Raw genomic sequence first — 23,174 nt, forward strand, 5'->3', positions numbered from 1 at the left:
AAAGATTTTTTTGTCACTCTTTAATGACAGTAAATGTAGACTGTTTTGAAGACATACATTTAATTTGAGCAAAATGACTAATGATAACCATATTTGCAACAGAAAGTTGTAGTGGGGGGGTTGGGCGAGGGAGTGCATTGAGAAACACTGGGTTAAAGTGACAGCACCTCTGCGCTGCAATGACACTTCCTGATTATTTAAAAAAATGTACACTAGATTGTGGAGGGAATGTGCATCAATACAGACTACATTTTTTTACCTTTTTGATGCTAGTGTGCCGCGGGATTTTTTTCATGGATAAAGTGTACCTTGGCTCAAAAAAGGTTGAAAAACACTGTTCTAAACCATTGAACAAGAAAACTCTGAACAATAATTTGCTATAGAATGAAGGATAAATCCCATTTCGATGGGACCTTTTCCAGAGTTCTGAGACCCTGAAGCTGCAGCTTCACGTTCCTGCTGCTGACTGGAGTGTGATCCTGTTGACGTCCGGATGCAGTTTGTGGTCCTCTCATGAATGCACCGCGGCAGTCTCGTGGTTTTGCTGAGGGGGGGGGGGCTGCAGGCCGATTCGGGGGCTCGCCTCCTCCACCAGCCGGCGTCACAAGAGGGAGTTACTATTTCGGTTCTTTCTCTGAGGCTTGTTGAAGTTTTCTCCTGAATTTGGAGCATGCAGAGGAAATGTAGGTCAGGCTCTTTCTGAAACTTGGGGAGCTTAGAGGCTTTCACATATCGTGGTGATCAGGAGAGCTGCTGGGTCACATGACTCCCACCGGATGTTGGGGACAGATGGAGACGATCCGACGTTGGAGCAGGAAAATCTGCTGGTGGACAAATGTTCACGGATTAACGGTGAGAGTGTTCCTTCACAGCCCCAAACGTGGCCTCAGTGACCTCATGAACGCTAACGGCGACCTCTGCTCTCGCCGTGTGAACTACAGGATCCAGTTCACGTTAGCACAAAGCAAACTGATGCTAAAACAGATCCGTATGAAAGCGGTTCCGAGGATGGACCTGAAAGGTTCTGTGAGTCCACACAATGAGTGACCTGACAGAAGAATCCTGGATACCCAGAATGCCGTAGGAGGACGGGTCAGAGCGAGGAGACGATAACGAGGAAATGTTCAATCACGCGCAGCAGAAATGAGGAACTTTAGAACATTTTCATTTTTCTTTTCTGTGGTTTAATTTTCTCCCAAACATTCCTAGAAACATGAAAGAAAACGAGATCTTCCAAAGTCTGCCAGTTTTACCATAAATTCTGCCAAATTTAAGAGAAACATTCATTAAAATACGGATCTGTAAATAAAATGCTTCCAAGGATGCAGTTATGAAAATCTACAACGTTAAAAACATGAAAAAAAAGATTTTTTTTTAATTGCAACAAACACTTAAATAAGATTGAATTTGCAGTAAACGTGAGTTTATCAGACAGAGTTTTTAGGGAACACGAATTTATAGGGAACGTGAGTTTGTAGGGAACGTGAGTTTATAGGGAACGTGAGTTTGTTGGGAACACGAGTTTGTAGTAAACATAACTTTGTAGGGAACTTGAGTGTGTAGAGAACCTAAGTACTTAGAGAACGTGAGTTCGTGGGAAACGTGAGTTCGTGGAGAACGTGAGTTCGTGGAGAACGTGAGTTCGTGGAGAACGTGAGTTCGTGGAGAACGTGAGTTCGTGGAGAACCCGAGTTTACAGCTTTTGCAGTTTGGAGCTGGAATGTCCTCATGAAGCACCTAAACGAGGTAAAGCATCTGGAACATCAAAGAGACGTCTTAATATGAGTTAATGTGAGAAACTCGGCCCACTGCTCCTCCCATGTTCTCTCAGATGTGGAACCAGCTGATCAAACATAATCTGCTACCAGAATCACTGTTGTTGATTTACAGTTTTTTTTATCCAAAACGCTCATTCTAGACCTTTTTTTAAAACTTTCCACAAAAAGAGTGCTGGACAGACGAGTGTCTCAGATTTTAAGAAGACGTGGAGACTGACGGAGGCAGGAGGTTTTCTCAGGTCAAAGTTTGTGGTTAAATCTGCTGATGCGAAACCGAGCCGGAGCCAAAGTGCAGCTTCTCTCCTCCCAGTTAAATTGTGAAGAATGTGAGTCGCTGAAGAACCCAAACAGACCAGCGTCCACTGAGCTGGGGGTGGGGGGCTGAGGCCGAAACGGAAACATGAAAGTCTCGTGTTTGTCGATGTCAAAACCGCCGACACTCCCATCATGCAGCAGGTCTCTGCTTTCACGGCTGACGGCGCTCTGAACCAGAACTTCATGTTTCTGATGGAAAGATGCAGAAGAATCTGAAGAAACGGTAAAACTTAGTAAAAAAGGTCAAAACTTTCTAATCGTCATTGATGCCGGTCAGAAACTAAAGGAACTGGAGCGGGTCAGGTCACCAGGTGACCAGTCGGCGTCTTTTACAACCTGGAACCAAACCTGAACGGAGGCTCAAACATTTTCGTTTCTACTGTGGGTAAAGTCATCGGCTGACTGGAGGAGAGTTATAACCGGTTATATTTTTGGAGGCCAAAGAGAGAGATAAAAAGGGGGTGTGGCTTTTTGATTGACGTCAGACCAATGAAACATCAGCTCTGAACCACCACAGTGAGCGGGTTCCAACAGCCATCGTTGTTCCGCCTATTCATCCAACACAGTTTGTTGTTTATTTACGGTAAAATACCAAACAAAATCAGTTCATTCAGAATGTGTTGTTGGTTTCCCATCAGGGACAAAAGCCCAGAACAGGTTCGACTCAGAACAAACGCTGGATTCACCGCCGCAGCTGAAGAACGGCAGATCGTGGCGGTCAGATCCACTGAGGCTCGGTAAACACGAGCGGTGATTACAGAACCGCCAGTCGGCTCAGTTCTTTGTGTGAGTCATCACAGATCTAATGAAATGCAAACACAGCTCGTCTCTGCAGGATGTGACAGAACGCCAGCGCTTCGTCCGTTTCTGAGGACGTTTGTGGACTGAAGAGGCTGAGAGGCTTCAGCCTGAAGCTGAAAGGAGGAACACCGCCTCCTTTCAGCTTCATATCTATAAAGTGAAAGACATCAAAGTGAAAAGAAAAGACAAACTTCTGAGGTTTTACTGACATGCAGGTAAACCAAAAGCGTAGATGAAGACGCTCCACCTGTACAAGACGTAGTTTATCTGCTGGAAGTATTGAGATGGTGAATCCATAGAGAGAAAATGTTCATGCACATTTTTCCTACGGGTGTGCTGCAGGTCGTGGTGATACAACATGTGATGGGGAAGTAGGTGTGCTGCAGGTGTATCATATGTTGGTGTTCACATGATACATGCACACCTGTACATGCAGTATTCGTATGCGGTCAGTAAGGAGCCAGAACTCACTGCCTGCAAATGACTAGATGTCCAAATTCAGGCCTCGAGGGCCGGCCTCCTGCCTTTCCAGGAATCCTGCCTCATCTGCTGATTACCTGCATCAGGTGTGTTTAGCCAATAAGGAGCTTCATTGGCAGGTTGGTTAGAAAACAGGTAGGACACTGGCCCTCGAGGCCTGGATTTGAACGCCCTGGACTAGAGTGGCGTAAGGAGACCGTGTGACAGCATCACTCCTACGACATAAGTGACAAATACCCGATGCCTTCTCACTCCCAACATGGACGTATGGTTAGGCCTCATACGCGTCACTTCATGACCTTCTGGGTGTCTCCAACTTGTGGTTTTCTGACCCCAACCTCTGGGCTGCAAACCAATACCAGTCCGAGGTCCGCTTGGTACCGCGCCACAGAAAGGGAAAATAACGCGTACACTAATCAGGGGTCCAAACCCTCGGGACACAGACTGGTACTCCAACCCTGACCCGCTCTGCGTCCGTTATCCCGTCTGGTACCACGTCCTCAGGGTTGGGGACCCCGATGTCCTTAGAAGACCCAAAACGTCAAAAAGTGACACGGAAGTGAGAATGTGCAGGAATACTTCATGATACACCTACAATAGTACGTTTCCTAATGTCCCTAAAGGACGGCTGTACCAGCCTCAAAGGAACTCCGGACCCCCAGGGACCCGGTCAACCCAAAAACCAGCTGGGGGTTCAACTGGGCTTTAGATTCAAGTCTGGTTGAAGCATGGAAAGCTTTTACGTCTATAGCGGTTTACAGCTGTCCCCATAACTGTGGTCAGATTGTAATTTCTCAGCAATTAAAATACATTTGTGGTGAAGAGAAAGACGAAGCATGAACTCCTGTTTTCACATTAGATCCAGAGTACAACAAATAAACCAAAGGGTTAACGTTAGATGTATTTTTAAGTATTTTTCAAAGCAATACTTTATTTTGTTTTTTTCTGTATATAAATCTTCATCAAATCTTCCAAAAACATTGTTGTGGTTATCAAAAAAAGCTTTAAAGTTATTTCTGGTTCCTGATGATCTGATCTTTAAGTCTGAATGTGGTTCAGTTTGTTACCATGAAAAATGTGATTCTAAAGGTTGTTTTTGCACCTTCAGCTCCTCCACAAACGTTGAGGTTTCATCTCTGGAGCTTCGGTTTTCCTGAGACTTAATGAAACAGTCTGGACCGTATATGAAGAAACCCTCTGGAGAACGGCTTTAATCATTCTTCTCTGAGCTGAAGGTTGATGAAGACTCACTTCATACGGTGTGGCGGTCCTCATTTTATTGAAATGTTAGTTTTGAGTCAAAGGAGTCGTGACTTTTTCTGCTTTAAAGAAGAAACATTAAAATGTAATCGATGTTGTTTTTGTCCTGCAGCGCTGCTTCTGCTGCAGCGTTCTGCAGGACTTCCCGCCACGTGCATCAATGACCCGCCGCGGCGTTCCTCCAGCGGCGCTCCAATTGAAAACACAATAAAGTCATTCAGTCTGAATCTTGGCAAACGTGTCAACGTGAGATAACGTAACCGTCGGCTTATGTACGTGAGAAATCCGTCACCACTTTGAGGTTAATATGTCTGTAAATCTGTCAATAGAATGAAGACGAGCCTCAGTGATGAAGAGACCATTGTTGTTCTACAAAACGACCAAAAACAAAAGTGAAAGAGGCCAAATCGTTACCACAAAGAATCAGTATCTTCCTTTCATCTTACCAGCTGTTTTCATTCTCTCTTCGTCACAATCTGGATTTTAACCTTAATTTCTATTTAAGGTGAACTTAAAACAACTATAATGAAGGCTTTACATTTAGGAGTCAAAGTCGATCACACAAGAGGCCAAAATCCAAAACACACTTTATGTTACAGGATAAACATTTATTCAACATGCTACAATTTAATTTTGAAAACTTCAAAACTGTAACTTTTTATCATAATTATGAACTAGATATATAGCATTATCTGTGATAGTGCTAGTGTGAATGCTGGAAGCTGAATTTGGCAGCTGAAGATGCTGAAATTGATAGCTAAAAATGCTGAAGCTGAAATATTAGCTAAATGCTAAATTAGCCTAAAAAGCTAAAAAAACAAACAAAAAAAACAGCTAGCATGTAACTGAAACAATAACTAAACTTCAAAATAGCCTAAAAAACTGAAAAAGCCTAACTTAGCAACACAGTCAGCGTGTAAATATTAGCCAAACCAAAATCAAATCATCTGGAGGGCCGGATAGAATTACTCAGAGGGCCAGATCCGGCCCCCGGGCCGTGACTTTATAAGACTCACCCCCTAAAATGTTAGTGGAGATGCTGAAAAAGTGAAAAGTTTATCAGAAAAGTGCATAGAGTCGACATGTGACCATTGCAGAGAGCGCCACCTTGAGTCAGATGTTAAATTCTCTAAAGCTTTAAATCAAATCCAACGACGTCCTCATTCATCTGCTCTCCTGGAGTTATCTTCAAGGTTGGGGTAAATAAATCTTCTCAGGAGCACCTGAGCTCGTCCGGTGACGCTGACTCCTGGGTTGCTAGGACAGAAAGGAAGCTGTTCTCCTTCACAGTTCCATGCAGCTGTTTGCTCTGCCTAAGTGCCTCTGGGCATTTTGGAGGTCGGGATCTCTCAGTCCTGCTTTCTGCTTCACGTCGGCCCTCTGCCCTTCAAAATAAAGCTCTGTCTCTCTGAGAGCGGGGTCGCAGGATCTTCGCGGCGTTTGTGTCTGGTGGTAAACATGCGGAGTGTTGTTCTGTTTTCGTCTCCGGTGTTCCTGTTTGTACCGGCTTCCTTTATGCTGGTTCCGCCCTTTAAAGCTAATTAGAGAAACACCAAGGTGATGCTGGGATCAAACGGTCTCTCCTTGATTCTCAGGAGCTCATCTTTTATAAATCAAGTTTTGAGGATCATTTGACGTCCTGGAGTCCTCTCTGGATGATCTGCAGCCTCTGCTGGACTTCTGTTCCCCTCCTGTGAAGATTAGGGGTGAATGTTTGTGGAGATGAAGGTTTGAGGAGGCCGGAGCTTCGCCCGCTCACAGCTTAATGATCTACTGACACAGATTCATGCAGCAAATATGATTTATGAGAGCAACCTTCAGGACGGAGTTTAGACTTTGGCTCCTGCTGGTTATTCTTCACAGAGACGGTTTACCAACAACTGCAGCACCATGTGAGTTTGAATCTGGAGCTTTCTGCTCAGAACGGGTTTGATTTGAACAGATATTGTAGATTTTGTTGTCTTTCACACAATTTAAGACATATTTGAGTTCTTTTTTGGCTCAGTAGCAGAAGTCATTGGACCTGCAAAGCTAAACATCAACATTTCTGCTTTATTTAATGGTTTTCCATAAATATGAGACATTTAATGATAAAAAGTAGGATTCCTTTAAGCTGAAGTGTTGCACTGCATTGTGGGTAGCCACCAGGATGACGTTATTTTTCTCCCTAAATCAAAATGTAGAGAAAAACACAAACAAGCCGAACTGAGAGTCAGTACAGTCTGACTGAGTCTCAATCTGTAAAGAATTATCTCTTTTATTGTTTGTGTTCTTCTATTTTTTATTTTGGTCGTTTTTCATTGTTTCATAAAATATTTAGAAAAATATAAAAAAAATTGAAACATTTATGTAGTTTATGTTCATGTTTATTTTATAATATATATATATATAATATATATACATATATATATGCATATGTGTATATGTACATATATATAAATATATGTGCGTCCATATATATATATATATATATATATATATATATATATATATAAAGTTATGGTCTTCGCGGCGTAACACAGGCTTAAGAACGTAAAATCTTTCTGTCGTTTTATTCTTTCCCTTTCCCACGTTTTTCGAGAGAAACCTGCCAAGAGGCATTCATACATTCATATATTAAACACACAAACAAATAAACCTTAAAAAGTAAAATACATTTACTCAAGTTAAATTTAGATTTACATCGTTTAGAAACTGCAGCCTTTAAGACTGATAAATACTTCGTTATGCCTCATGATCATTTCATATCGTGTCAGTGTTACTGCAGGGATTTTGTGTTCAATTAGAGCGAAGTACTAAAGTAACATATTTAATTAGCGTGAGACAACAAATCAATACAAGAGACCCTTAGAAACTTATTGATGGTAAAAATACTCAGTTTGTTGCAGAAAAATTAACTTAATTTATCTGTTGACAAATTGTGAACTTTAAAGAATCTTCATTTATATCCTTTTAGTGCTGTCACTTCAGTTACATCTCATGTAGTAACTCGTGTAACATTACAAGACTAAAACCGTAATAATATTTTTGATTATGTTTTACCTCTAATGTTGCTCTAAGCAGTTTTATCTCCCCTTCATCAGAAATGTGTCTTTAATCCTTTTAGGGAGTAAATTCGATTCTTAAAAGCAGTTTTGTTTCCTGTGAGGCCTCATGCCCCCCCCCCCGTGCACAGGCGTGCAGCACATTCATCAGCTGTAGGATAACCAGGCGGGCCGGGCATCGCTCCAGCAGGACCCCCCCAGTCTGCTGTAGGGCTTCCTGGCACGCCCTCGCTGCTGATGCGTCCCACAGGAGACGAACTGAAGCGTCCCGTCCAGAGAGGAGCCTTTTCTTCTGCAGCTGATTCAGCGCCGGCGCGTTTCCACAGATTAGATGCGGAGATCAGGGACTGGGCTGAGAAAGTCCCTGTGACAGATGAATAAATCCTGAACTGCAGATGAAAACCATATTTGGGATTTCAAACGCAGAAGCTGCTTTTGTTTTTCCCAGAAAAAAAGGCTTTTAACTGGAGAAGCCCTTCAAAATAAAAGCTTCACAGCATCAAAAAGTTTTTCAAATAGCTGATCCTGTTGAATAAAAATAAATCAAGCAGGCTTGATGTGGCATTAAAATGCTGCACACCTGCATGCCTGCTCCCATTCTGTCAGACTAATCCGCCGCCGCCGCCGCCGCCGCCGCTCCCTCCTAATAGGATGTGGGGGTTTCTCTTCCTGTCTGCGCGCCTTTTGCTTTTATTAACTTTGGGACAAATCCGTCCCACCAATAATCCATCAGGCTAAACCGACACATTTTATGAACTGACTCATCATGATTGTCATTTAGATAAGAGTCTCATCAGAACCAGCTCAGCGTGCAGGTCCGGTCTCAGCGGGCCTCAGATGTCCTCTCCAAGTCTGGAGGATAATCTCCATCTCCTCTGGAGGATCAACTTCCTCCTCAGGTTTCTCTGGGAGCCAGATCTCTAACTTTTGATTTTTAGTAGATCAAAGTTGGTCTTGAGGGGGCGGAGCTTATTGTTCTGGGATTCTGTAAAAGACGTGGATCCAGTGAATTCTCTGGATTGAACAGAAGAATCTTTCTTTAAATTCATAGTTTGAGGGAATCTTCCTCCATCATTCGTTTGACCAAAACGCCGTCCTGATTGCTCCTCATCCTTCCTGTCTTCAGTCTGCATCACAAAGCCAGAGGTGTTCAGACACGAGGAGGACAGTCCTGCATGTTTGGGTCTCCAGCGGGGAGGGGGCGGAGCCAGGCATGTCTGCGATGCTGGGCACGCCGTGAGTGTTTAGGATGTTTAGGCAGCTGGAATGTGATGTAACGTTCAATCTCATGTTCCCGGCTGTGGGGGGGGGGGCAGACGGGACACCCTGTCCTAAATACCCACTACACCCCCCCGCCCCCCACCCCTCAGGTCTTAGCATGCAGGAAGATCTCCTTACAGACTGTGGGCTGCAGATGAGACCGAGAAGATGAAGCGAAGGTGAAACATGTGAGAAACGGAACATTTTCCTCTCCAGTCTCCTGCTGGTGTTCCTGGACCGTCGTTAACCCACGGATGACCGGTTTTCACCCGGAATCTGAGATGATTCCATGTTCCTGACAGTTCTAAGACCCCCTTTTCACCACAGATGTAAAGGCTTCATGATGACACGGTTGCCGTAGTAACGGACCCACGGATTGTGAGGAGTGAAGTAAAAGCAGAAGACGTCTGCTAAAACATCTGTGGAGATCTCTGAGGACTTTAGAGGAGATCGGAATCAGTTCTGAGCACCAAAGAAGTCCAGCTGCGGTGAACGGATTCAGGACTTCCAGAACCCCAGGAGATGTTTGGGTTCGGGTCAGACCTGCGACCCAACACTCCGACTCTGGAGGAGGAGGAGAACCTCACATGTAGACCCGGGAGGATGAAGATGAAGAGGCCACATCTGAGAATGATCCAAATTTGTGATCACAGAAATCCGGCAGCTCAGCCCTGTTGCCATGGTAACCTCCATGCTGATCCTTCACGTGAGACGGATACCTTTTAGCTGGAGCTGGACGTTGGGTAACCATGACAACCCCGCTTCATAAATGTCTTCACAGAGGAGATATGAGGACCTCGCACACCGAGCTGTGGTGGAGCGTCTTACCCTCAGCTCCATCTCCGTCTGTGGAGAAGCTCCGCCTCTCTCATAGACTCTCCTGACGGTTCTTCCAATTTAAACCAATTTGTTCCAAAAATAATCCGATTGAAACGTAACTGGTGAACAGAAAGTGGATAATGTGGGAAATTGAGTTGATGTGTCGAGTTTGATCCCTCGGAGTTAATGGAGGAGATCATGGACCAGAGTGATGGTCCAGCCTGAGCAGAACCAGCAGATTCGACGAACTTTTTAAGGTCAGAACAAAATACCAGCCTGAATGTAAAAGATTAAAATTAATGAAGCAAAAAATATATATATTTTGGAAATGAAAAAAACTACAAATTCTGATTTAAAGTTTTCAGTAATTTTCTTTACTGAGTTATTTATTTTTATTTCTTATATTTATTTCTTATATAAAGGAGGAACCAGGGAACCATTCCTGAAACATAAACTAAAATATGATCCTATTATTTAATGTTCTGAGAGTTCTTGTATGTTTTACATTTGTCTATTTTTTTCAATTAATTTGTCTATTTTTACTTGTTTTATCTATAATTTATTTATAATTATCTTTTGGATTCATGTCTTTTTATGTCTACATTTTATGTCCTTAAATCAAATCTGTTTGAATGTTTTTACATAAAGTTAAATGTTTTAATGTTTTTTTCTGTGTTTAACATTTATATATTTAATCTTTAATTATTCCCATCATATTTTATTCTCTTTGATTCCCACTTCTTTTTCTATTTTACATTTTTTGTTCTTTGACATTTTCCTTATTTCAGTCTCTCTTCTGTGGATACATCAGTAAGACACTATAAGAACATTTTCTTTCATCTTAGATCCTTATTTAGTGAATATTTTCCTTATTTCTATATTTAGAGTCGTTTTCGACCGCTTCCGTTCTCCGTACATCGTGAAAGCTGAAACTCCTCCCCTCGCGCGCTGGCGGGTTTTATGTGCAGCAGGTGTGGTCTCGTGTTTCAGACATTAAAGGGAATCAGATCCGTCTCCGGTTTCAGCTTCACTCTGCGATGGAGCGAATGACCACAAACGCTGAGGCCTCCAGAGAACCCACAGATCCACCTTCTGAACCCGGAGTCGGACCGAGCTCCTTTCAGAGGGTTTCTGATGTCACTGATGAAACGTGGAGGGAGGCGGGGCTTCTGTTGTCCTCTCGCGGTTCATCTTTCAACAAAACTTTTTTTTGGGTGTTGGTTTGTGTAGTTCTGACTGTGAACAGGGATTCTTTTGGGAATCGAACCGCAGTCATGTGAAGGCGCTCGGTTACCTGCAGCTAACCGCCGCCACGCGCTTTATTTTGAAGGACCAGATCAACCGTTTGATAGAACAGATGATGGAAGGCAGGAGCAGAGATGGATGAATGTAGTGAAGGTGATGGTGTCAGAGGAGAGGAGGTTAGATGGAGGAAGCTGATTGGCTGTGGCGACTCTTGAAGGAAAAAGAAGAAACTAAAGTTTAGTTAAACATTTCTTTTTGTCACTTCTGTCTCCAACCAAATGAAGTCAAGTCTGTCGCCATTCTTTTGCAGTAGAGACACCGCCATATTGGAGCCAGACATCGTCAGTCAGCAGTGATTGGTCTAGGTTTCTATGGCAACCACTTTCACCAATCAGTAGTGAGCTTGTTGGAAGGCCACGCCCCCACCACCACTTAAAAGCAGGCTACATGAAATCTGTTAAACATTTTGAAAGTTTGATGTGGGGGCCGGCAGGCTCCACCCACTTTTATTGAGGCATCTGATTGGTCAGTTTATAACTGAAGTTTATAACTTAAATAACTTGAAGTTCAGAAAAATGATCTAGAAGGTGTTAAAATGTTTATTCTGACCAATAGAATGACTGATAACAGTGGTTTATTTCGCTATACAAGTTGATGGGATTTTGGCTTCTTGGAGCCACTTCCTGTTTGGAATGCAAGGGGGCGGAGTCACTCAGTCCAGTTCTTTCATGCAGTCATTTGTGCCGGCATCAGCCTATACGCTGAATTAGATTTTGGCTTCTTGTAGTTAGCAGGTACTTCCTGTTTGGAATGTCAGGGGGGCGGGGCCACTCGGTCCAGTTCTCCACATACATTCAATGGAACCAACATGTGCTTTGTTGTTTCTTCTGCGATGCTCCTCCCGTACAGTAGGTGGCAGTATTCTGTTTTTTTCCAGTTTAAAAGATTAAAAACTCTGATGAGCCAAAGGTAGATTTCTTATTTTTTTCATTTATGGTTTTATGTTTTAAATGGGGGAGGGGCATAAATGACATCACAGCTTTGAAGAATGAAGCTAAAAACGTTTTTCTTTTTCTATGCATATTTGTAAATTGATGTGAACTGAAACCGTTTTTGAACGGCTGAAGAAGCTGTTTGACCATCAGCTGCTTCTCACCATGCAGCCGCCGCCGTGCTTGGCTGAAGCTGACGGAGCCGTGGGTTCACCAAAGCAAACGTGAGGACGCTGAGCTGACGGCAGCGCTCGCCTTCGTTTGGCTGCTTTCATCGTGTGGGGCTCTCCTGGCTCCAGAAAGGTCTTCACTCATCCTCCTGGGTTTCCTAGACCCGCCTTGGCCACGCCCCCTCTCTCCTGATTGATGCTCTGCCTCTTAATCTGTGGCTCTGCTAACAGGTCTTTACTCAAACCGCTGCCGCCTCACCTTTCCGTTTCCTGTTCTCAGCTGCACAGGGGTCGGGTTTCATGCTCAATCAGCTCTGGTGTTTGTTGGCGGTGAAAACGGCGAGCTGGTTTTGGAGCTCATTTCTGCCTTTTGTCTGCAGCCGCTCTCCTGGTTTACCCAGAAGTCTGTGTGAAAAGCCTCTTCTGCTGCAGGACGTCACTCTGCCTTGTTTTTCTGGCCTTGAATAGTTCAGCACTGATGTCATCCGGAGGGTTCAGTTTCATTCCACAGTGGAAGGCCAAGAACCAGCTTTTCAAAACAAAAGCTCCTCAAAATAAAAGCCTCTTTCAGAAAAACTTTTCTTTTCAGCCCCGACAGGAAGTTTCTCAAAACATCGTGACAGGCTTGTTAAAGCGCAGAGTCCGCGCACGTACACACATGCACACAAACATGCACACCCCCACACACCCCCACGTGCACACAAACACACGTACACACATGCACACAAACATGCACACCCCCACGTGCACACAAACACACACACATACACACACATGCAGTCACACAGTTGCATGACATGCATAGGCAAACACACACACAGCCTCTCATCCAGCTTCCTTCTCGTGTTTCTTCTTTTCTCGGTTCTGTTCAGTCCAAACTCTGAGTTTCTGCACCAGTTTTCCCTGAAGTCCGAGGAGCCAGAACCAGAATGTGGTTCCGTTTCTCTGCTGGTTTGTGGGTTCGTCCTCGGAGCTTCTCTGAGGGAAAAACGGTCGTCAGGGAAACACGCCGAATCGTTCTGTGAGGCAGAGGAACCGAGTCTGGATCAGACCAGAGACGACCCGAAGTTCTGAAGTTCTGACTGACTGAGGTCAAACAGCCGTGTTTAACTTTTTGATAACAGAATAAAAACTCAGTTCAGTTTATAGACGAGTTTTCAGTCTGTTCTGCCCGACTGAACCTTAACTCCACCTGAGGAGGTGAAGGAGTATCAATACCAACGTACCAGTGTGTGTGTGGGGGGGGTTGTAGTCCAGATGCTGGTCAAAGAGGAATGCTGGGAAATTATTCTTAAAGTATTCTAAGGAACCTGGACGTCAATGACACTAACAGTAAAAACGGATCCAAGTTAAACGTATAAAATATAAATGAATGTTTTTTATAATATTTTTTAAATCTCCTTTATGTCACTGAAGATGCTGAACCGTAAAAATAAAGATAATTTTCCTCTGATCTGACGTCCAAAAGGCCTTTTGACTCAGACATTCCCTGAATGACAGTTTTTATTCCAAACTGAAAAAACAGAAACACGTTTTTAAAGATGAACAACCGTTAATAGTTTGAAGATTCCTATCTAAATGAATAAAGTTGTCTTTTATTTTGAAACCTCCTTTAAAAGCTTCATTTCCTGCTTCTCCAGCTGGTTGATCAGAGCGTTCCGTCTCGCCGTGTTCTCTCCAGCTTGTGTTTGGATAAACATCAACTTCTGCCTGATGCCATTTTAAACGTTTACACCATTAACTCTGTTTATCCTCTGAGGAGGCCAGCCGCGTTCCCAGAATGCTTTGCAGTCATTCATAGTTTATGATCAGCTGAAGCGTTTTAAACTGGTTTTCTTTCTATAATGACCGTCCTGCAGGTCAACCGTTGGAATGATGATGTGGAGAGGCTCTCCGGGTCTGAAGGGTTAATAAAAGCGGGTCAGGGTCGCTGTGGGGGGGTCCTGTCGCTGGTGTTTACATGTATGAACGTCAATCTTCTGTGTGTCTGCAGGTTGTGCAGCCTGACGCTGAAGAAGCTGGTGGTCATGAGGGAGCTGGATAAGGAGCTGATCTCTGTGGTCATCGCCGTCAAAATCCAGGTGATCCAAAACGGATAAAACTCCAGAATCAAACATGAAGAAAAAGATGATGACAGTAGAGCAGAGAAATGATGGAAACACGAGGAATGTAGATGTAAAATTTAATTTTTAAAATTATTTTTATTAATTTAGCATTTAATAATATTCATGTTTTTTTTCCAAAAAATAAGCAAAGAATTATTTGTAATTGAGTAAACAATAAATATTTGAGTTGTTTTTGTTCTCCATACATTCAATCTGCAGTTTAATCCACTATGGATAAATCTACATATATGTACAAATGTAAAAATACACAAGTACTACTGTATATTCAAAAGTTAATATGTTTATGTACATATGTGTACATCCTCATGATGAATTTATTTTCATCTATGAAGAAAAATATACCACTTAAGTTTTACTTTGAAGTAGATGCTAAGTTTTTGTAATTTTGGAGCCAAAGTGGTTTGTCGCATATTTGAGAAATAAGGCGTTAAGGGGAATATTATATGGATGCATGTATAGGATATGTGTCAAAGTCAAGGCCCGGGGGCCGGATCCGGCCCTCCGAGTAGTTCTATCTGGCCCTCCAGATCATTTTATTTTATTGTTATTAATGACCCGATATTATCTTGAGCTTCTAACTTGTATAATTTTGACGAAATATATTTTTATGGAGAGTAAAATATTGCAAGTTATTTAAGGTTTAAGTTGATTTATTCTGGAATAATATTCCTGCTTTTTTATAATTTATAATTGTGTTAAAAAGTTACAGTTTTAAAGTTTTAAAAATTAGCATTCTGATAGCTTTTTGGTCAAATTTATGATTTTTAATAAAGTTTTTAGGCTGTTTTGGAGTTAGGCTAATATGTACACGCTAGCTGTTTTGGCTAATTTAGTCTTTTTTCAGGCTATTTTGAAGTTTAGCTATTTTTTTCAGCTAAATGCTACCTGTTTTGGCTAACCTACGTTTTTTTTATTTATTTATTTTTAAGGTTTTTAGTATAATTTGGCATTTAGCTAATATTTAAGCACGCTATTAGCTTCAACCGTTTCATCTATTAGCTTTGGTGATTTCAGCTTCAGCATTTTCAGCTTTTCTGCTACATGCTAGTTGTTTCAGCTAATTTAGTCTTAAAAAGTTTTAGGCTATTTTGGATCTAGGCTAATATTTACATGCTAGCTGTCTTGGCTAACCCTAGTTTTTTTGTTTTTAGCTTTTTAGGCTAATTTGGCGTTTAGCTAATATTTTAGCTGGTTATCAACTTCAGCGTTTTTAGCTATTAGCTTCAGCATCTTCAGTGGCCTAATTCAGTTTACAGCATTCACACTAGCGTTATCACAGGTAATGTTGTATATCTAGTTCATAATTATGTTAAAAATGACAGTTTTAAAATGTAGTTTCAGAGTGTTGAATAAATGTTTATCCGCGACCTCAGCTGTGTTCTGGATTCTGTCCCCTGTGCGATTGAGTTTGACCTCCTGCTGTAGATGTTCATGTATGATTGATTGAGATTTCCGTTTTTCCTCTCAGGGCTCCAAACGCATTCTGAGGTCCCATGAGATTGTGCTGCCCCCTAGTGGTTCTGTGGAGACAGATCTGGCGCTCACCTTTTCCCTGCAGGTAAACCATGTTTCTCCCCTTTACTCCTCCTGTTTTAGGACTAGAAATAGAGTATTTGACTAGAGCTGAGAACATTAACGCGTTAAGAAGATTCAAAATCAACTTTATTCATCAATGCAGGGAAATTCTGTAAATAACAGGATTAACACACAATATTAATCAACAGAATTAACAGGTTAATATTCATTAATGCAAATTAATCACACCTGGAGGAGCAGCGGTCCTCCGCTTTGATTTAGACTTCCACGGCGTGTTTTTGCTCAACAGCTGCATGTTCTGATCACATTTACCTAGTAAAACATTGTGATTAATAGTGATTAATCACATCACAAAAGTGTCATTAATCAGATTTTTTCTAAATTGGTCGACAGCGTTAATTAAAAATAAATGATCTAAATTTGTGGGATTTTATTTTGTGATTATTCACAGATAATCAGTGGTCGGCAAATACTGTAACAAAAAAATGAGTCAATTGCGATTAATTTTTTCCCAGTTTGTGATTAATTAGTAGCTGTTTACATTTCCTAACCAGCATTAGCACACATGTGGGTCGTGAGGTTCATCAGAGGGAACACGTTTCCTGCTTATGTCCTCGTCTCCTCGTGTCTTCTCAGTATCCTCACTTTCTAAAGCGAGAAGGAAACAAGCTGCAGATCATGCTCCAGAGGAGGAAGCGCTACAAGAACCGGACCATCCTGGGCTACAAGACTCTGGCGGTGGGATCCATCGACATGGCAGAGGTACTGAACGCAGACACAAGGGGTTTTATCTTCACACTGGAAATGATCCATGTGTATCTTCCTCATGAGGAGAACGTGAAACACGGATCAGAAACTGTGAGAATCTCTGCAGCCTAAAGGGATCAGAGGAAGATGTTTCTACAGTTCTGCTTCCTCTGAACCCGATTAAATCAAGTTTTCCTGAGGAACGCCCTCGTATCGTCGAGCTGCGACCTTCAGTCCGATCCGCCTGCTGGTTGCTCCGGGTATCCAGGCCACATCTCAGCAGCTGCAGGAGGAGAAAAACAAGCCGACTCCCTCAAAGATCAGGAGAACCCAGGAGGATGCAGCCGATTTTAGCTGGAGGAAACGCAGAAGCCCACAGGGGGCGGGGCCTAAATCCCTGAGGCGCTCTCACTGCACTGGAACGGGCGGGCTCGTCCGGATTTGGAATAACGTCCTGAGGTGACCCGCGTTTGTGGGAGTCTCTGGAGCGTGATTCAGGAACAGATCCGTCCTTCCAGGAAAACGGAGACTCGGGTTTGGACTCGGGAGACGGGAAAACGCCGTTTACCTGCTTGTTCTGCTTCCACATGAACTTCAGCTCCGTAACCGAAGAAGAACGGATGAATTATTCACTGAAACACGGAAAAACTTTAAGCTAAACTTAGAGCCAAAGATCCTCAGATTAGGCTGCATTCGCTCTGATGGTCGGGAAAAACTTAAATTAAAGGAGAATATTTACAAAATAAGACAAAAAATGAATTTACTCAATGATAAAAATGACAAAAAACTGTGTTGGAGATCTGGAATACTGTTGAACAAATCTAAAAAAGGAAAATATTGAAGGATTTCTACAGTCAAACCAGAAGATAAATGAAGGTCAGCAGAAGGTTGGAGCTCCTGATGGATGAGCGAACAGGAACAAAAGTTTACTGTAACACAATATACTAATACTGACAAAAACACGAGTACACACATTGTTCTAGGGTTAAAATATTAATTATAAAATAATACACATAAATTGTGTTTAATGATTTCTTTAGTCAATTAAAACACTGGATAAAAGCAAAATAATAAAAGAAAACAGACCTTTTAAATTAATAAGAGAATAATAATAGAAATTGATCAAGAAAAATAACATATCAAATCTCAGAAATTGGAAACATTTTTATAACAAACTCAAAGTAAATTTTCAATCAGCTGAAACAATAATTGATGTAATAGTGGAAGTTTAACCCCTTAATGCCTGTTGTCTCAAATATGAGACAAACCAAATTAAATATTAAATTATCTACATTTAGCATTTGCTTCAGAACAAATCACGAGTGAAAATCTTTTTTCATAGCTGGAAATGTATTCAGGCATTAAAGGGTTAAACTCTGAACATTCGTGGTCTACAGTAGCGTGCTGACAAACAAACAAACAAACAAACAAACAAAAAACGTTTCTTTTCAAAGCTAAAAGACTGAAGAATGAAGTCAGACTTGTTACCCTCAGACTTTATTTTGACAAGTCAACTCGACCACCACGATTCGACTCAAACCTCCGTTTTTGGGTCTCGATTTTGTTTCGATTTGATTCATAATTTGTGTTTCATCAAACAACAAACAAACTTTCGTCTTTTGAGGTGAACGACTTCCGTATAAATGATCATATATGACCTTTGACACACTAAATATGAAATAAGAGTTATTTTTCTGAACTCTTTTGCTACATGGAAGTAAAACAACTCGATGTCTGAGGCTCCGCCTTTCTCTCCTTGTGGGTACCGCCCACTTCATGACATCATCCTAGAGCGTCCTCTGTGTTTCACCATCCAAACACATCACTGCTTTATGGTCTGTGTTAGCCTGGGGGCGGAGCCTGCTGCGCAGACTCTTCCTGAAAGGGGCGGTTCTCACTTTGTGACATCACAGTGTATTTGGTTTGGAAGGGGCTGGTGCTCAGAGAAGCTTAAATGGATCAAATACAGCTTTGGGGTTGTTTTCCTGAGGAACTGGCATTAAAATACACTTAAAAAGTTAAAGTTGATGTAGGCCTTTAAAAAAATGAAGAACCATAAAAAAGGTTTAAGCATAATGTTTAAAAAGACTAAATAAATAATAAAGTTAAATATAAATTGGCCGAAATATAAAAACGTGCTGAAAAATGAATAAACGCTGAAAATGCGACATCATTCAAGATCTGCTGAAATGCTTTTTTGATTGATAAGATTCATATAATTTAAAAATAAAAGATGCTGAATATGTTTAATTATTTGCTGAAAATCAGAGTGTTTAATGGTGTTTAATTGGTGTAGATGTTTCATTTTAAATTGTGAGCATGTTTATTTTTGTGTTGTTTTTGTTTTTTATAAATTGGTCAATGTGTTTATATTGCATTTATGATTGAGTTTAATATTTCTTTTGTTTTATAACATGCCTGATAATGTGTTTATATTGTATTTCTTTTCATTTAAAAAGCTAAATATGTTTATACTTTTTAATAACAATGTTTTGTTTTCTAACGGACTGCAGATGGAGATGAGCTTTTAAGCTCCGATCTGGTTCGAGCTTCTTTGCTTTTTGAGCTGAATGTTTGATTCAATAATAAACACATTAATAACAAACAGTCAAAGAGATGAAAACGTTTGAATGACCAGCAGGTGAATTCTGCTCCAAAGAAGCCAAATAATTCTCAGATCTGGGATTGAAAAAGATCCCAAACGGTTTTTCTCCTCATGGATCCAGTGTCTAATAATCCTGGAGGTTTTTCTGAATTCCGATTTTGTCTCGGTCCAGAATCTGTTTGTGTCTCCGTGACGTTCTCTGAAGGACGCCAGACATTTATCAGAACCTCCTCCTGCAGGTGATGCAGCATCCCACCGAGGGGGGGCAGGTCCTGCCTCTCTGCAGCAACCAGAAAGATCTGCTGGGAAAAGTGGCGGAGATCTGGATCTTCTCGCTGTCCAGTCAGCCCATCGACCACGAGGACGCGGCGCTGCAGGGCGGCCAGAAGATCAAATGTTCTGGTGGGTTCTGGTTCTGTTCCACCTCTGATTCTGACAAACCTGGCAACCCGTCAAGACGATGGATTTCTGATGCGTGAAGTTTCTCTCTAATCCTCCGTTTATGTCCTCCTGAAGATAACTACTCGGAGGAGGAGTACGAGAGCTTCTCCTCGGAGCAGGAGGCCAGCGACGACGCCGTGCAGGGACAGGTGAGTTCACCTGGACGTCAGCTGAAGGTGATTGGAGGAGGATCTCTGAGGAATGACGGTTCTTTGTCAGGATCTGGAGGACGACGAGTTTGATGTTCGGAAGCCAAAGAAGCAGCGGAGGTCGATCGTCAGGACTCCGTCCATCACCAGAGTAAGAACCTGAGGAGAACCCGGAGAGGTGGGACGGCAGGAGGTCCGATCACGCAGACTTTGTGTTTGTGTTGCAGCAGCAGAACTTCAAGCAGCGCGTGGTGGCGCTCCTGAAGCGGTTCCGGGTCTCCGATGAGGTGGGTGTTCCCGAACTCCTCCCAGCCGCTCCGGAAAGGTTCTGGAGAAACAAAGGTGTGTGTGTGTTCTGGTGAAGGTTCTGGACTCGGAGCAGGACCTGGCAGAGCCGCCTCCGGAGGTGGAGGAGGAGGATCTGGACCTGGACAGCGTGGAGTTTGAGAACCCCAGCGACAGCGGGCCGGAGCTGGACGACGACGACAGCGTCCTGAGTACACCAAAACCCAAACTGAAGTGAGGAACGCTGGAGGTTCTGGGAGAGAGAAGATCACGGAGACGCAGAACGAGACTCTTCTGTGTGTCTGTTCTACAGCAACAACATGGAGAGTTTCAAGTTACTTTAGGATGAATTAAAATGTTTTAATGTTAATAACAAAATACATATTAATTAGAAAACTCCAAAAATGGAAACTGGAATCAACATTTATTTAATGTTTTATGTAAGATTGAATAGTAATTGTTTATATTTAATTCTAAATTATAAAAAGTATTCAAGTTAAATTGTCAAATAAGAATCAAATATCACTTTGAATTATGGGTAAAAAAAACCCTCCATGGACAAAAAGAGGAACGAGTGAAGCGGTGCTTTATTTTGAAAGGGAGTTCAGATCAAAACCTTTGAGTTTGAGACCAGTTTGTGTTTTTCTGTCTGAGGTGAAGTTCTCACCACGTCACACGACTCACCTCGGATGATTTTGACTCTGAAGGTTGATTAGATTTTCCCAAAGCTGCTCTAACTGTTGGTTTGACTGTGGACTCAAACCTACAGACTCCAGTGTCAGGTCAGACACTCTACCACTAGGACACTGACCCGGCTGTGTGATGAGTCACTGCGTTCTGGTACATTGACCGTCCTTCTGGTACCTTTGTTTTTTAAAGGGCTTCAATCTGGAAGTTGTCGGGTTTCCACTCAAATGAAATGTTTTGGTTCTTCAGCTTCAAAGTCTGGAAGTTTGTAGAAGTTTATAGAACTTTATAAGCAAGTTCATGAAACTTCATGTGGAAGTTCATGGGATTTCATGAGGAAGTTTGTAGATGTTCATAAAATTTCATAAAGTTTGTGGATGTTCATGACAGTTCATGGAATTTCAGGAGAAAGTTCTTGGAAGTTTATGAGACCGTTCATAGATGTTGATGGAATTTCATGACGTTCGTGGATGTTCATGGAAGTTTATGGAATTTTATAATGGAGTTCTTAGAAGTTCTTGGAATTTCACAAGGAACTGTGTGGAATTATGGTGGAAGTTTATAGAATTTTATAGGGAAGTTCATGGAATTTCACACTGAACTTCATGCATGTTCATGGAATTTCATGAATAAGTTCTTGGGATTTCAGGAAGTTTATGGAATTTAGGGAGGAATTTCATGTGGAAGTTTGTGAGGATGTTTATGGAAGATTGTGGATGTTCATGGGATTCTACCTCCTTTCCTGTTTTTTCCAGGCCATACTTCGAGGGCCTGTCCCTCTCCAGCTCTCAAACGGAGATCGGCAGCATTCACAGCAGCCGGAGCCACCGGGAGCCTCCGAGCCCGGTGAGACCTTTGACCGGGTTGTGGTGGTGCGGGAAGAAACTCCCAGAGTTCCGATGGGGAATCTGTATAAGAATCAGCAGAAATCAGTCCGGGGTTGGCTTCTGGATCAAAGCTGGGGGGGATCAGCTCCCTTCAGATCCTCCAGGATGAGGAGTTTGGAACAACCAGACTTTCTCTCTGTTCCAAAACCAGGAAATTCACATTTGTTTCCAATCCCATTTTTCCAGATTGATCTGGATAAAAGCAAATGTGGAGGGGCCAACTATCCGGATGAGCGAGTGTCCGACAACAACTGCTTTGTGAGTAGCACTTCCTGTCATGGCGGTGAAGATGGACGGAGGAGATCTCCTCAGCCGCTCCTGAAATCGATCCGAGAAACGGATCAAACCGACCGGATCCGATTTGTTGCTGCGTGTCTCCTGCAGGAGCAGCCGGAGGCCGTGACCCCCACCACAGAGCTGGAGATGGACAACATGGACACGTTCCTGGAGAGGCTGCCCCCTAGTGGCAAGATGACCAAAACAGAGTCGCTCATCATTTCCTCCAACAGGTTGGTGATCCGAGGAGAACCCGTTTGGGATCCAGTCTTCACCACGATTCGGCTCTCTCCTCCAGGCAGGAACCAAAGCTGACGGGGAGGCGGGGCCGGAGCACGTCCCTGAAGGAGCGCCAGCCCAGCCGGCCGCAGAACGAGAGGGCCAACAGTCTGGACAACGAGCGCTCGCTGGACACGCGCTGCCACCTACAGGTAGGAGGATGGAACTGCTCTGATAGCTGCTCCTATCAACAGATCAACAGTTTGTCAAATTTACAGAAATCTTTAATCCTGACCAGATCTGTGTTTTCAGTTTTATAATCTTGGATCTTTTTTATGAAGGTTTGAACTCTGAGTGTCTAAAAGAGTGAAAATGTTCACGTCCGTCTGAGAAAAAGTGTTTAATTAGGAGTTTTACAGCCTTCAAACCTCTGACCTCAGAGGAAAACAGAACTCCTGCGATAACCAAAGGAACACTACGAGGAATTCTGTTCTGTTCCTCAGATTCCCAGAAAGACGGTTTACGACCAGCTCAACCACATCCTGGTCTCAGACAACCAGCTTCCTGACAGCATCATCCTCATCAACACGTCGGACTGGCAGGGCCAGGTGAGTCCCTCACCTGTGGGAGGGCTGCAGCCTCTGGATCCTTCAACAACGTTTTTCTCTGCAGTATCTGTCAGATCTGCTGCAGAACCATCACTTCCCAGTGGTCTGCACGTGCACCACCGCCGACATCCAGGCTGCGTTCAACACCATCGTGTCTCGCATCCAGAGATTGTAAGTCTGCGTCTGCGTCTGCGTTTGCGTCTGCTGCGGCTGCTCTCACGCGTCTGTTGTTTCCAGCTGCAACTGCAACTCCCAGACGCCGGTTCCCATAAAGATCGCGGTGGCCGGAGCGCAGAACTACCTCAGCGCCGTGCTCCGGCTGTTCGTGGACCATCTGTCCCACAAGACGCCGGACTGGCTCGGCTACATGAGGTTCCTCATCATCCCTCTAGGTCGGTGGATGTTCTGGAACCGACTCTGGTTCTGTCAGGTCTGCTGAGGAAC

At 42.9% G+C, this 23,174-nt stretch overlaps 1 protein-coding gene across 1 annotated transcript in view; it reads left to right on the forward strand.

Moving 5' to 3' along the window:
* The window catches only part of pacs2 (phosphofurin acidic cluster sorting protein 2), a gene marked incomplete at its 3' end in the record, with an annotated part of 48,435 nt that overhangs the window by 17,671 nt on the left and 7,590 nt on the right, over positions 1–23,174 (forward strand). Inside the window, 15 exon segments of the mRNA XM_024275155.1 lie at positions 14,158–14,245; positions 15,759–15,848; positions 16,463–16,588; positions 19,418–19,580; positions 19,695–19,768; positions 19,839–19,919; positions 19,996–20,055; positions 20,133–20,287; positions 21,496–21,586; positions 21,814–21,885; positions 22,012–22,136; positions 22,202–22,334; positions 22,626–22,730; positions 22,795–22,901; positions 22,968–23,122. Of these exon segments, the coding sequence (XP_024130923.1) occupies positions 14,158–14,245; positions 15,759–15,848; positions 16,463–16,588; positions 19,418–19,580; positions 19,695–19,768; positions 19,839–19,919; positions 19,996–20,055; positions 20,133–20,287; positions 21,496–21,586; positions 21,814–21,885; positions 22,012–22,136; positions 22,202–22,334; positions 22,626–22,730; positions 22,795–22,901; positions 22,968–23,122 (1,625 nt within the window).

The sequence above is a fragment of the Oryzias melastigma genome, linkage group LG22, assembly GCF_002922805.2.
Source record: "Oryzias melastigma strain HK-1 linkage group LG22, ASM292280v2, whole genome shotgun sequence".
Classification (NCBI taxonomy): Eukaryota; Metazoa; Chordata; class Actinopteri; order Beloniformes; family Adrianichthyidae; genus Oryzias; species Oryzias melastigma.